This window comes from Pollachius pollachius (genome assembly GCF_949987615.1).
Source record: "Pollachius pollachius genome assembly, chromosome: 14".
NCBI lineage: Eukaryota > Metazoa > Chordata > Actinopteri > Gadiformes > Gadidae > Pollachius > Pollachius pollachius.
This window is the reverse complement of record NC_136947.1, coordinates 10,901,474-10,914,460: the sequence shown is the minus strand read 5'-3', so window position 1 is coordinate 10,914,460 and position 12,987 is coordinate 10,901,474. Positions and strand designations below refer to the sequence as shown.

The 12,987-nt window shown below is 48.0% G+C and overlaps 1 protein-coding gene across 3 annotated transcripts in view; it reads left to right on the top strand.

Annotated features, from left to right (window-relative positions):
- Positions 1-5,305, top strand: part of chd7 (chromodomain helicase DNA binding protein 7) — a 48,760-nt gene extending 43,455 nt beyond the window's left edge. For all 3 annotated transcript variants that reach the window (XM_079751617.1, XM_079751618.1, XM_079751619.1), the window contains exons 36-41: positions 231-482; positions 694-906; positions 1,294-1,434; positions 1,583-1,687; positions 1,814-1,994; positions 2,553-5,305. In XM_079751617.1, the coding sequence (XP_079607743.1) occupies positions 231-482; positions 694-906; positions 1,294-1,434; positions 1,583-1,687; positions 1,814-1,994; positions 2,553-3,607 (1,947 nt within the window). In that variant the 3' untranslated portion in view covers positions 3,608-5,305. The remainder of the gene's footprint in view (positions 1-230; positions 483-693; positions 907-1,293; positions 1,435-1,582; positions 1,688-1,813; positions 1,995-2,552) is intronic.
- The last annotated feature ends 7,682 nt before the right edge of the window (positions 5,306-12,987 follow it).

Genomic DNA, 12,987 nt, shown 5'->3' with positions numbered 1-12,987 from the left:
CTACAATTCTCTTGCTATTAGCTAGCCAGCTGTATTGTTTTGCTTACTAGCTCTAGCGTTTAAATTACAAGCGTTAAACTTGCTTGAAATAGCACTTAGCTTGCTAGCTCTGTGGTGCAGCTCTCTGGTCTGTTCCAGCTGTGGCTGTAGATGTACTGGGAGATCGACCTTGTGGCATTCTTAGATCAAAGGGAGGATGGACGTTGACCTCTCATGACCTTCTGTTCCAGGGCATGCACCATCACCACAAGGCCGCCGCCTCATTGGCCGGCTTCTCCAGCCCCTCCCTCAAGGCCCAGATGGAGCTGTTGCAGCAGCAGATCCCGCCCTCCGGCCACAGGGCCAACGGCTCATTGGACGCCGACCTGCCCATAATGCGAAGGAGGCGTGGCCGCAGGAAAAATGTTGAGGGACTGGAAATGCTGTTCATGGGCAACAAGAAAGGAGGAGCAGCAGGGGGAGCAGAAGGCGGAGCAGGAGGGGTGAGGCGGAGGGCTGAAATAAATGGATCTAAATAATATGATGTAAAAAATACATCACGCTACATTACAATATACTCAAAGACATGAATGTATAAACTACAATGTTAAAAGAGCCGGTGGAGCAGTGGAAGACGTTGGAGAACACAAACCACCCAACATGGCTGACGTCCTGCTGTGGGGCTGACTTCCTGTTGTGTGCTTCCTGTTGCAGGACGACTCGGAGGGGAACAAGGCTCCGGCGGGTGAGGGGGTCCGCGAGGCCTCCCGGGGCGGGCGAGGGGCGGGGGGGTCCGGGCGGAGTCCGGGCCGCCGCCCCCCCGCCGCGCCAGAGGACGGAGAGACAGCCACCGCGTCCAATCAGGAGCTCAGAGACTGGCTGCAGCAACACCCCTCCTACACCATGGACATGACCAGCTTCACACCAGTAAGACCAGTAGCATGAATGAAGACCATGACCCGCTTCACACCAGTAAGACCAGTAACATGACTAACTTCACACCAGTAAGACCAGTAACATGACCAACTTCACACCAGTAAGCCCAGTAGCATGAATGAAGACCATGACCAGCTTCACACCAGTAAGACCAGTAACATGACCAGCTTCACACCAGTAAGACCAGTAACATGACCAGCTTCACACCAGTAAGACCAGTAAAATGAATAAACACCATGACCAGCTTCACACCAGTAAGACCAGTAACATGACCAGCTTCACACCAGTAAGACCAGTAAAATGAATAAACACCATGACCAGCTTCACACCAGTATTACGTGTCAGCATGTGATGTCATAATGCCCCTCTCCCCCCCAGAAGAGCGAGGACCTGATGATGTCACAGCTGTCCAAGCCCAAGCAGAAGCGCCACCGCTGCAGGAACCCCAACAAGATCGACATCAACACGCTGACCGGGGAGGAAAGGGTCCCCGTGGTGAACCGCCGCAACGGACGCAAGGTAGAGGCCTGCAGCACGCACAACAGTCTGCCACATGGTCTACCAGATAGTCTAGCACACGCACACAGTCTAACACATTCGCAATCAGAAAATTATTAGGACTGTATGAATAAAGTGGAGTTGAGATTAACATGTTGTTCTTCTCAAGATGGGCGGGGCCATGGCTCCACCAATGAAAGAGCTCTCCCGGTGGCTGCTGGAAAACCCAGAGTTTGCCATCGCTCCCGATTGGACAGACATCGTCAAGCAGTCGGTGAGTGACAGCTGATACCGGCCAATCAGATGGAGCCTAGTTTTCACTGTCTATTCATTATCACTGCCTTGTTAGGACTCTCTGTTTCCCAGCTCCTTCCTAACCTCTGCTCCTTCCTCACTGCAGGGTTTCCTCCCAGAAGCCATGTTCGACCGCCTGCTGACCGGCCCGGTCGTCCGCGAGGAGGGGGTCCGTCGTCGTGGGCGAAGACCAAAGTCTGAGATAGCGAAGGCTGCGGCGGCCGCCCAAGCAGCGGCTGCAGCCCAGGCGGCCCAGGCTACACTAGCCTCCGCTGCCTCCTCCAGCGGTACGTTGGCTCACTAGAATTATTAATGCTCTGTGCTTCACAAATGGAACTAGGAATGGTGGTACAATGATCAGTAACGTAGAGGGCCTCTGTGTCGCAAGAAAACACATTGTTCGATTTCCTATCTTTGTGGGGACTTCGGAGGTCAAGGGTCTCTTATCAAGATGGGAGGTCCCTTAACAAGGTGGGAGGTCCCTTAACAAGGTGGGAGGTCTCTTAACAAGGTGGGAGGTCTCTTAACAAGATGGGAGGTCCCTTAACAAGGTGGGAGGTCCCTTAACAAGGTGGGAGGTCTCTTAACAAGATGGGAGGTCCTTTAACAAGATGGGAGGTCCCTTAACAAGGTGGGAGGTCCCTTAACAAGGTGGGAGGTCTCTTAACAAGATGGGAAGTCCCTTAACAAGATGGGAAGTCCCTTAACAAGGTGGGAGGTCTCTTAACTAGATGGGAGGTCCCTTAACAAGGTGGGAGGTCTCTTAACAAGGTGGGAGGTCTCTTAACTAGATGGGAGGTCCCTTAACAAGGTGGGAGGCTGTAATCTGTGTTGTGTCTATGCAGGAGGTCTGAACCCGCTGCTGCTCAGCAGTCTCCTGGGGGGGATGGACCTGTCGTCGCTGCAGAGCCTCCAGTCTCTCCAGCTGGGGGGGATGGACCTGTCGTCCCTCCAGAGCTTGCAGTCCCTGCAGCTGGCAGCCGGCCTCATGGCCTTCCCGCCCTCCTCCGACCCCAAGCAAGCGGCCGCCAACGCGGCAGCGGCCTCCATGCTGCCCCTCATGCTGCCCGGTATGGGGGGGCTTGGGGGCATGGGGGGGCTGTCCAACATGTTCAGCCTGGGCGGTCTGGGCGGTCTGTTCGGAGGGAACTTAGCCGCCGCTGCTGCCTCATCACAGTCGCCATTCGGCGCCATGGTAACGGGGACGGCCGGCAACGGAACCCTGGAGGAGGAAGAGGAGGTGGAGGAAGAGGAGGCAGAGGAGGAAGGGAGCAGCAAGAGGAGGAAGGAGGAGGAGGAGGAGGAGGAGGAGGGGAGAGAGGGAGGAGCTGCGGAGGAGGGAGAAGCAGAAGGGAAGAAGGTGAAGAGAAGGAAGAGGAAGGCGGAGCGCGAGGAGAAGGCCAGCGGCAGCGTGGCCGTGCCCCTGGCGGCGGACCCGCCCTCGGAGGCGGCAGTGCTGAACGGGGACGCGGCGGCGCTGCTGGCCGGCCTGTCGGCCAACCCTCTGGGCTTTAACCCCTTCCTGCTGTCCAGCATGGCCCCAGGGCTCTTTTACCCCTCGGTGTTCCTGCCCCCTGGCCTGGCCGCCCTGGGCCTGCAGGGCTTCCCCTCGGCCTCCGCCAGCACGCTGGCTCAGCTGCAGAGCGCCATGGCCACCGCCTCCGCCGTTACCACGGCCACCAGCAGCCCCACCCCCAGGAAGGAGGGAGGAGCGGCGGGAGAGGAGCAGGGAGGAGCGGTGGCCCAGGAGGGCGGAGGAGCGGACAGTGACTTGGGCGGAGAGAGAGAGGAGGAGGAGGAGGAGGAGGAGACGGGAGGAGAGGGGGATGACTCCCCGATGGAGGAGAGAGAAGGGGAGGGCGAGCAGGAGGGCTCCTCAGAGAAGGACAAGAGTGACTGAAGGTAAAAAAGGAAAAGAGGACACGACAGGAAACACAAACTTGACCGACCTCGGGGTATAACGAAGTCCCGGTCTCTCTCTGTCTGTCTCTCTCCCCCCTCCCCCCTCAGATATCTAAGCGGGATGAGTTCTCATCTTTCTGTTGTGTGTCATGGTTCTGCCAGCTATATCTACTGTGTGTGGGAGCGCGGTCTCTCGCGGTAGTCTAGTCAGGGATCCTCTACTGGGAGGGGGCGGGGCCCCTCCTCCACCTAGTTTGACCTTCAACCTGTCGGCACTGTGCAGTGCTTCAGAAGTGATAAAGTATAAAGAGCAAGCGGTCTGCTGGCCGCCTCAGGAGTCGGTGTTTCCAGAACTTTCTCTGGACTCTTGATATTGACTGAAGTTACTTTGATTTTCTTTTTTTCTTCCTTAACATTCTAAAAACGGCATTATGAGGTCGCCCGCCTGTCTGACGACGCTGCTGCAAAGGAATTGTGGGTAATGGAGTTTATCTGCTGCATCGTCTCAGAGCAGATTTTGTTTTGTAATTTTATTACTTTTTTTTGTAGTTCTCACATATCAGACCAGGTCGACTTTAAAGCGTTTCTACATGTCTGTCACACACTGCAATACCCATGCGCACACGCAGAGGACCAGCCCACATCCAGGTCCAACTCTGACCCTGGTCAAACTTACATCCAGGTCAAACTCACATTCGGGTGGTCTAGCTCACATCCGGGCGGTCTAGCACACATCCAGGTCTAGCTCACATCCGGGCGGTCTAGCTCACGCTGGGTCCTGCGTGTGGTGTGTTGGAACGGCCCGGTGACTGAACCCCCTCTCAAGGGTCTTACTACTGTCTTCATCTCTCTCTGGGATCGTCTGCTCTGCCTGGCATGGGCGGGCGGGGGTTGGGGACCTCTGATTGGCTGGCGTCTCTCAGGCAGGAGCGGTCTCTCCCAGGGGAGGGAGCCGGGGGAACGTGGTCTCTCCCGGTCCGGGTGGGAACTCCGCCCTCCCGACCTGCGGTCCGTTGTTGTCCTGCTCCGTAGCCATGGCAGCGGCTGATCTAGTCTCACACTGTGGAACGCCGTGAAACACTGAACACGCGGCGCTCACTAAAAAATAGGTTCTATATCATATATATCTATGAATTATGGGCTGGTATTGTCGTGGAAACACAGGTTGACATCGCTGCCTTTTAAACGCTGTGGGCGTCTCGAACGCATCCCCCCCTGCTGACACAGCAATAATCAAGGCAGCTTTTGAATGTTCAGACATCACACACACACACACACACACACACACACACACACACACACACACACACACACACACACACACACACACACAGTACATGACTAACCAGATGTGTGGTATGAAATAAAAATGAACCTAAACTGTAAATGATGAATAATACTGCAATCATGTCTCACTCTGTTCCTGTTGATGCACTGGTGTTGAGAGTTCAATATAATCAGGTACCTTTATTACTTAGCTACTTTCTTGAAATGGACTTTTAGTTACTTTTAGCCAGCAAGCTGAAGAGCATTACCTCAAAATTATCTAGCCTTGAAGTTTACAGACTTACCGTGTACATGTTCTTTATTTTGGTGTGTCTTTTTGTTTTATTTTGTTTTTTGAGACATCATTATGATGAATTGTAGCTATGATGCTTTTAATAAAAGTGAATCACAATATTCGCCTAGGAAACCACATCCTCTCTGTCTCCATTCTTTTGTGGGTGGGTGGGTGTTAGTGAGTGTAGTCAAGCATCAGCAATGGCCTGCCTCCGTCTGCAGCCGCTGACGAAACCCGAACTGACAGCCAGACGTGTGTGTGTAGTGGGTGATTGTCTGACCGTCGCGCTAACAAAGGAATGCGGCCAGACCTCTGGTCGGCTCTCTGGCGTAGACTTAACCCGGTCCGAAAAGCTAACAGTCTTCAGACCAAAGCTTGAGCTCTGAACCCCAATGTGTAATCTTGTAAATATGAAGACCGGACTGACAGATAATAAATAATAACATGCTGCAAGATACACATTCAGTTCAAATGGGTAGCATTCATGCTAAGACGGTAGGGCTAAACTAAAGAACATAGGCCTAAAATATGGATATTTGGTTGTACTTTGGGTTAGGGTGTGGTTGGCTAAAGTAAGGGTGGGTTGGCTACAGCAAGGGTGTGGTGGGTTAGCTACAGCAAGGATGGGTTAGCTACAGTAAGGGTTATTCAACCCTTGTTATTGTAGTTGATGAAAATTAATATAAAAGGAGATCCATGTTTATCATGCTACCTCACCAACTCAATGTCTCTCGAAACGTCCCCACAAATATGAGAGTGGGTGTGTGCGTGTGTTTGAGAGACGTCTGGCCTAATCGTCTTGCTGGAGGAAGTGGGACGTGAAATCCACCAGCCCTCCTGGGTACACACACACACACACACCAACCCAGCATGCACTCTGTCTCTCAGACATCGTCTCTCTCTCTCTCTAACCCAACCCTAACCTAACCATTAAACCCTGACCTAACCATTAAGCCCTAACCTAACCATTAAGCCCTGACCTAATAATTAAACCTATCCATCAAACCCAGCCCTAACCATTAAATCCAACCATTACCTTACCATTAAACCCTGACCTTACCATTAAACCCTGACTTAACCATTAAACCCTAACCCAACCATTAAACCCAGCCCTAACCATTAGACCCTAACCCAACCATTAAACCCAGCCCTTACCATTCTTTTCCTTTTTTCTTTGAATGTTACGCCCACCAACATGTTATGTTGGTGGGCTTCAAGCAGCCAGTGATTGATCGGCAGGTGTTATTGAAAGCTGGGTCTAGCTTCTTGTCATGGGAGGATCTCTCCCAAACAAGACACGCATACTCCGCAGAGGTGTAGAACAGAGCCAAACCAGTAGATTAGTGTGTGTGCTGTGGCTTCCCATTTGGAGTTGGCCAGCTTCCGGAGGATGTTATTTCGGGAGTTAACTTTCAGTTTGGTATTTTTGATGTGTTTCTTATCGGAGAGTGCGATCCAGTGTTACACCAAGGTAGACAGGGTTGGTGCAGTGCTCAAGAGGTGTTCCAGACCATGTGATTTTAAGTGGTCTGTTTGCTTCCCGGATCCTGAGATGGAACGAGCAGGCTTGGGTCTTCACAGGGTTTGCGTTTAGGTGGCTGCGCTCGTAGAAGAGGTGTAGCTCATCTAGGGCTGAGGTCGGATTCGCTTCTATAGCTTCAAACTTACTCTCTTGGAATGTTAAACAGAGGTCGTCAGTGTAGATGAACCACTCCGTGTTCTGGTCCATTGGCTGGTCATTGCTGTAGATGTTATATAGTAATGGAGCCAGCACACTACCTTGAGGTAAGCCATTCCGTTGTCTTCGCCAGCGACTTGTTGTTAAGGTCAACATTGAAGTGCCTATATTTCAGGAAGGCCACGATGAGGTCCATGAGTGCCAGGTATTTGGTATTCTCCAAGATCTTTTTCAGGAGAAGGCAGTGGTTCACAGTGTCATATGCGGCAGACAGATCAACAAAGACGGCTTTTGCCACCAGTCCTTTATGGAACCCGTATTCTATGTGCTGTGTGAGGCTTCTTGTCAGCATGCAGTTGTTCATCAGCTCAAGGACCCCATTCCGTGTCAGAGGTCCAAACTGCTTGATCTTCTCTGTGAAAATGTTGTCCAGGCCAATGGCTTTGCAAGTCTTGAGGGCTTTGATGCCTATATTGAGCTCTTCAAGGGCTCAGTCAGTCCGGTGTTTTGGGAGTGCTAAAGTCGGTCTACCTTTGGTCGTGGCTCTTTGGTGGTGGATTTCCCGTTGAGCAGCAACTGATACGCAACATGGTTGACCGTGGTGGTATACTGTTGCTGTGTTGGAGTTGATGGGTCATTGCTGATTTTTCGGATGAGGCTCCATGCCTTTTTTCTGTTTTTTGCCATATCAGTTGTCTCCAGTAGAGTTTGTCATTTCCACTGGCGGCATTCTGATAGGGAGGTTATGAGTCTCTCACCTACTTCGATGATGCTTTCAGCAAAGGGGTCAGATTCATAGAGCTGTTGCTATTGCTCATATAGTTCGCTCCTTGGAGTCTAGGGATGTCCAGGGATGTATTGAGTTTGGCAGCCTCTTGGGATGTTCTTCTGGGCTGCCTGGGGAACTAGCTTGGTGAAGATTAGATTTTTGGGGTCCGATGGAAAGTGGGGGGCTTTAAGATCTTCTTGGAAGCCAGGCTAGTTCGCTTTCTCAAAGTATAATCTTCTCCGGAAAGGAACTGTGGCTGGGGTAACTGCAGCATTGAATGTAAGGCCAATTTGGAGGTGTTAGTCCCAGCTTCTTGCTCAATCCAGAGATGTTATGCCTGACAAACCCGATATCAGGGTTGTAGCCGGCTTTCCATCGCCCGCTATCAAAGGACTTTGGTTGTTTGGCATCATGGATCAGATAGAGCTGGTTGGTTTCGGCCACTGCTTCCAATTCATCTTCATCGTCAGTTTCCGGTATATCCCCATTGTGAACTGTGGCTGTTGAAGTCTCCAAACACACTATCCTTTGACGGTATTTCTGCCATCAGGAAAGTTGTGGGAGGTGGCTTGTAGACAGAGCTGAGGGTAATTTCTCTGAGCTCAGGGGTTTGCTGTTTTCATTGCTCTTTGATGTTTATGCGATGATTGTCCTGTTTTTTGCAAGCTTGACGCTTCCATGTTTTTCATGTGTTCTTTCAATGAGGGTGGTCATGCCTTGCACTCGAGGGCCGGGATGTTTGGGTCCGCGTGAGTTTTTTGAAGGCAGAGAGTATCAGGCAGGCGTTGGCCTCTCTTCATGTTTCGGGCTGATGGGCTACTGCCATTTTTTGGGCTATTCAACATCATTTGTCTTTTGGCTTGGCGTCAAACTGTTTGGTAGAATTCGCAAGTAGTATTGGTGATATTTCTTGGCAGGGATCGCGGCGTGAACGCTTCTACCTTGATCCCCCTAACCATTAAACCCTGACCTAACCATTAAACCCTGACCTAACCATCAAACCCTAACCTAACCATTAAACCCTAACCTAACCATTTAACCTTAACCTAACCATTAAACCCTAACCTAACCATCAAGCTCTAACCTAACCATTAAACCTCAACCTAACCATTAAACCCTGACCTTACCATCAACCCCTAACCTAACCATTAAACCCTAACCTAACCTTCAAACCCTAACCTAACCATCAAACCCTGACCTAACCTAACCAATAAACCCTAACCTAACCATCAAACCTTAACCTAACCATTAAACCCTAACCTGACCATCAAACCCTAGCCTAAACAGTTCTTCTTTAGTCAGGTTTTTGCATGTGACACACACTGCATGCATGCGTGCACGCATGTGTGTGTGTGTCTTTGGCTGGACGTGTCACTTCCTGCTCCCTGTGGTTGTCATGGCAATAAAGAGCCATCTGCTGTCGGCATGACGACCTGCGGCCTGCTGGCTGTCAGCCAACTGTGATTGATCGCCCCGAGAGAGAGAAGAGAGGGGGAGATAGGGGGGAGAGCGAGAGAGAGAGAGAGCGAGAGAGAGAGGAAACAGGAGAGGAGGGTAAATAATAGATGAGGCATAGAAGTGATGACAGAAGAACGAGTGGAGAAGTGGACATCCAGATGTAACATCTCTCTCTCTCTCCCTCTCTCTCTAGAGGGAGAGAGATAGTTATCCCTCCACTCATAAATCTATCTCTCAGCCAATCGATACAGGGTGTCAAGATGAGGTAATTGATGACCTCACAGTCAATAAGCGATATGATAGGCCGACACACAGTACAGGCCGCTGCTGCAAACACAGGGTCACATTTCACCGGCCGTCTGTGTGTGTGTGAGTGTATGTGTGTTTGTGTATCTGTTAGTATGTGTGTGTTTGTGTATGTGTTTGTCTGTGAGTAAATATGTGTGTGTGTGTGTGAGTGTGTGTGTGTGTGTGTGTGTGTCTCAGTCAGATCCAGAAAGGTTTTGAATCGTGCGTTCGACGGGGAAAACTAAGCTTGGCTTACGGCGACCTCTGGTGGTTATTTTGTTGGTTTTTGTGAAATAATAATGACATCATCGTTTGTGTTTGGTGTTGCTGATTGTCGGTTATTGAGATGGATAGTTATTTTATACGTGTAAATAAAATTTGTATTCATCTACAATTCTTATACATCAGAACAGTTTCAAGATGTACTGGTTTATGGATAATTAAATGACCAACAACGTGTATTTCTAGTATAAAGTAAAAATACAATCCCAGATTGCCTCTAAAATAACAGCATCAAGTCTACTTACATTTTAAGTGGACTTAATCAAGTGTACTTACAATTGAAGGGAAGAAATTAGTTGAACAGTTTCCTCCGGTTGAGTTGTGCCCTCGGCTCCCTCGGTCAAGCCGGGACGAACATTGACTAATCCTTTCTTCGGTTATAACTATTGTTATTCTTAGGTTTTATTCTTCCTTTCTTTATTGTTCTTTACAATTTTTGGGACCTAACTTCTTCCAAAAATGCTCACCGAGACTCAATTCCGCGGAATCCACCGTTTGATTTTCCCGCTTCGTATATTTTCAGTTGGTCTCGGGGAGCTACGTTGATGCTGGAGCGTAATGACGTCGGCCGCTCTAGCCCAAGGTAGCTATCATAAAACCTAACCATTTTGGACAACAGGGAACCTTGCAATGCCAATATTTAACCAATAAACACAATGTTGATCTTAAACCGTTACATATTTTCTTTTTACACTGACGCCTAAATGATTAATCGCTTTCAAATTTATAATTATTATATGGCTAAGGCTAGCTGCTTCTCACACATCCGGTGTACTTCCGGTAGAAGCATAATGCTTTTCACTTCATGCTATCTACACAAACTTATGGCACATTCAGTTCGCTGGGAATTGTGGGGAAAACATTTTCACGACGTCGGAAAGTTCTCGTGAACAACACCTCATGACGCACGAGGATTCTACTTCCGTTAACAAACTGGGGCCAAATCTTGTGCCGCCTTCAAAACAGTCAGAAGGCGGTTCGGACCTTAAGCTTGGCGGAAAGTGCTTTGAACACTCTCTTGGGTCAGAGTTTTCGCTCGTAGTATTGTGCGATAGTAAAGCTGCCCGAGTCCTCCGAGATCACATCACAACAATGGCTGCCCATTTCATTCATAGACTAAAGTGAACTTGCAGCGAGCACTAAGAGGCAAACTTAACACCCATTCTAACATTTTCATTACGATACATTACATCTTACAATTATAAACATCGCCTGATAAATTCTAGCTCATGTTCAACCATCGTTCTAATAACTGATTCGCTGATTCAGCAAAGAAGCGCAAAGAGCTCCCTGCGGGCATCCGTACTTGTTATGAAGTGTAGTCCCACGAACAATCTGTTTTTTCGGTTTTGTATCATAACCTACGAACTTCAGAGGGGTGTTTCCCGAACACTCTTATTTTGGAAGTAGGGAAGGTTTACGTAAAGACACGCAAGAGCTTCCGAACCTCTGTGCTGCTTTGAAGGTGGCATTGATAAGAGTTGCCCAGTTGTTGACCTATTGTTTATTAGTGACACGCATGAACATGGCGAAACATGAACGTTTTACTCAATATAAAATAATCAACCATCATATCACATACTTTACTTTTGATTGACTATGTAACCATTCTGTTGGCATTGACTTCGCTCAGTTGTAAACGTTGCGCACTGGTAAACCAGCTTTAGATAAGGGCAAGTGTTGCCTTCCATACAGTGGCATACAATGTGCTTCTCATTAATAAAAGCAAAAAGATAGCTGATAGGCTACAAGGACATAAAGGCATGCAAACCTTAAACTGATCATACTAAGTTCTGTTTAGTTCTGACTGTTTTTTATCGGATAAAAAAAACCCTGTTGTGAAGAACTTTTAGACTCTGAACGCAGTGCACGTGAACGGTTGCTGGGGAACATACGTCATCACTGACGAAGCGTCTTGTTATTACCAGGACCTTGAACGCGCTTTAAGTGTCACATGAAAGCTGAGACTCCAAGGAGTACAAGCCTCATCATTTTGTGAGCTTATCTTTATTAACTAGATGTGAATGAATAAGGTCAATAACATCATTTTCCAAGTTAGTGCTCAATACAAACAAACACACAGCTCAGCTATTCTATTTTATCTCAAATGTATTCAATGTAAAAAAAATGTAATGGTGTGCATGTTTACATTTTTTACTCCAGTTAGACTATTGAACTACAAATCTTTACATTTGATTTAAGCCATTTAACATTTCTTTGCGTCTTAAACTATCTGGCTTTATTAAAACATTTTCAACCTCACTCTGCAACGTTTCAAGACCCTTTTGTTTTGAGAATGACGTCAGGTTCCACAGGACCTCTACTCAGTTCTAGATCTCCAGAACTGATGAAAACAATTACTTTCCAATTTTTGTATATATATTATCCTGTAGTAATACATGTACATTAGGGATTACTAAACATCCAACTTAAAAAAAAAATGCTGCAGTAGAATCACGGTGTGGGTACCAGATTGACTCGGCTGCCAGATCGACTCGGGTCCTGCGCTTACAGTTGACGTATCTACACTTGACTATCGACACAAGCCAACGGACAAAACCCCGGAAGTGTCTGCGTGTGCGTGGCTGTTTTGACTCTATGTTGGGAGCGCTGGAAATAAAGTGGATAGCCCCGTTCAGTGAATGGAGTTAACCGATTCTTCTTTCATATATTACCCAAGTAAAGGCAACAATAAAACGCTCGGTTACACATATATTTTTGTTTTCACATATGTTAAAATAATTATCAACTAAAAGAAAATTCTATATTGATGAAAGCCCCCCCCCCCTAACATTTATTAGCTCACGTTAGCCATCAATCTAAAGCCACAAATATTATCTGATCAATCTTTGTACATTAGATTATTATTCATAGATTAGAAAACAAAAGGAGCTCGTCAATACTTGGGAATAACATGGGACTGAATGAAACGTGCATGCGCATTTAAAAGACAGCGTCTACAGGAAGTGCGTCATTATTGCATCTAGGACCCCGAGTCGATCTGGCAGCCGAGTCAATCCGGTACCCACACCGGCACAGCGGTACCCTTTTTTTTTTTCATCCCGCCACCACCCCAACCTCTTCTGAGGGCTTCTTTGTATTTAATGAAGCAATATATATATATATATATATATATATACACATATATAGCATACACAATATGTTACATTCAGATCTATATACATTGCATTTACTATTTTCCAATTGAATAAGGGTGAATAACAGGGTGAATAACAATTCACCCTGTTTTAGTAAGGTCCTGAATCCATATAAGGGGAGGGGGGATTATAGCACCGCGATAAAGTTTAACACATAACACATACAACGCGATAAGGTGAGAGA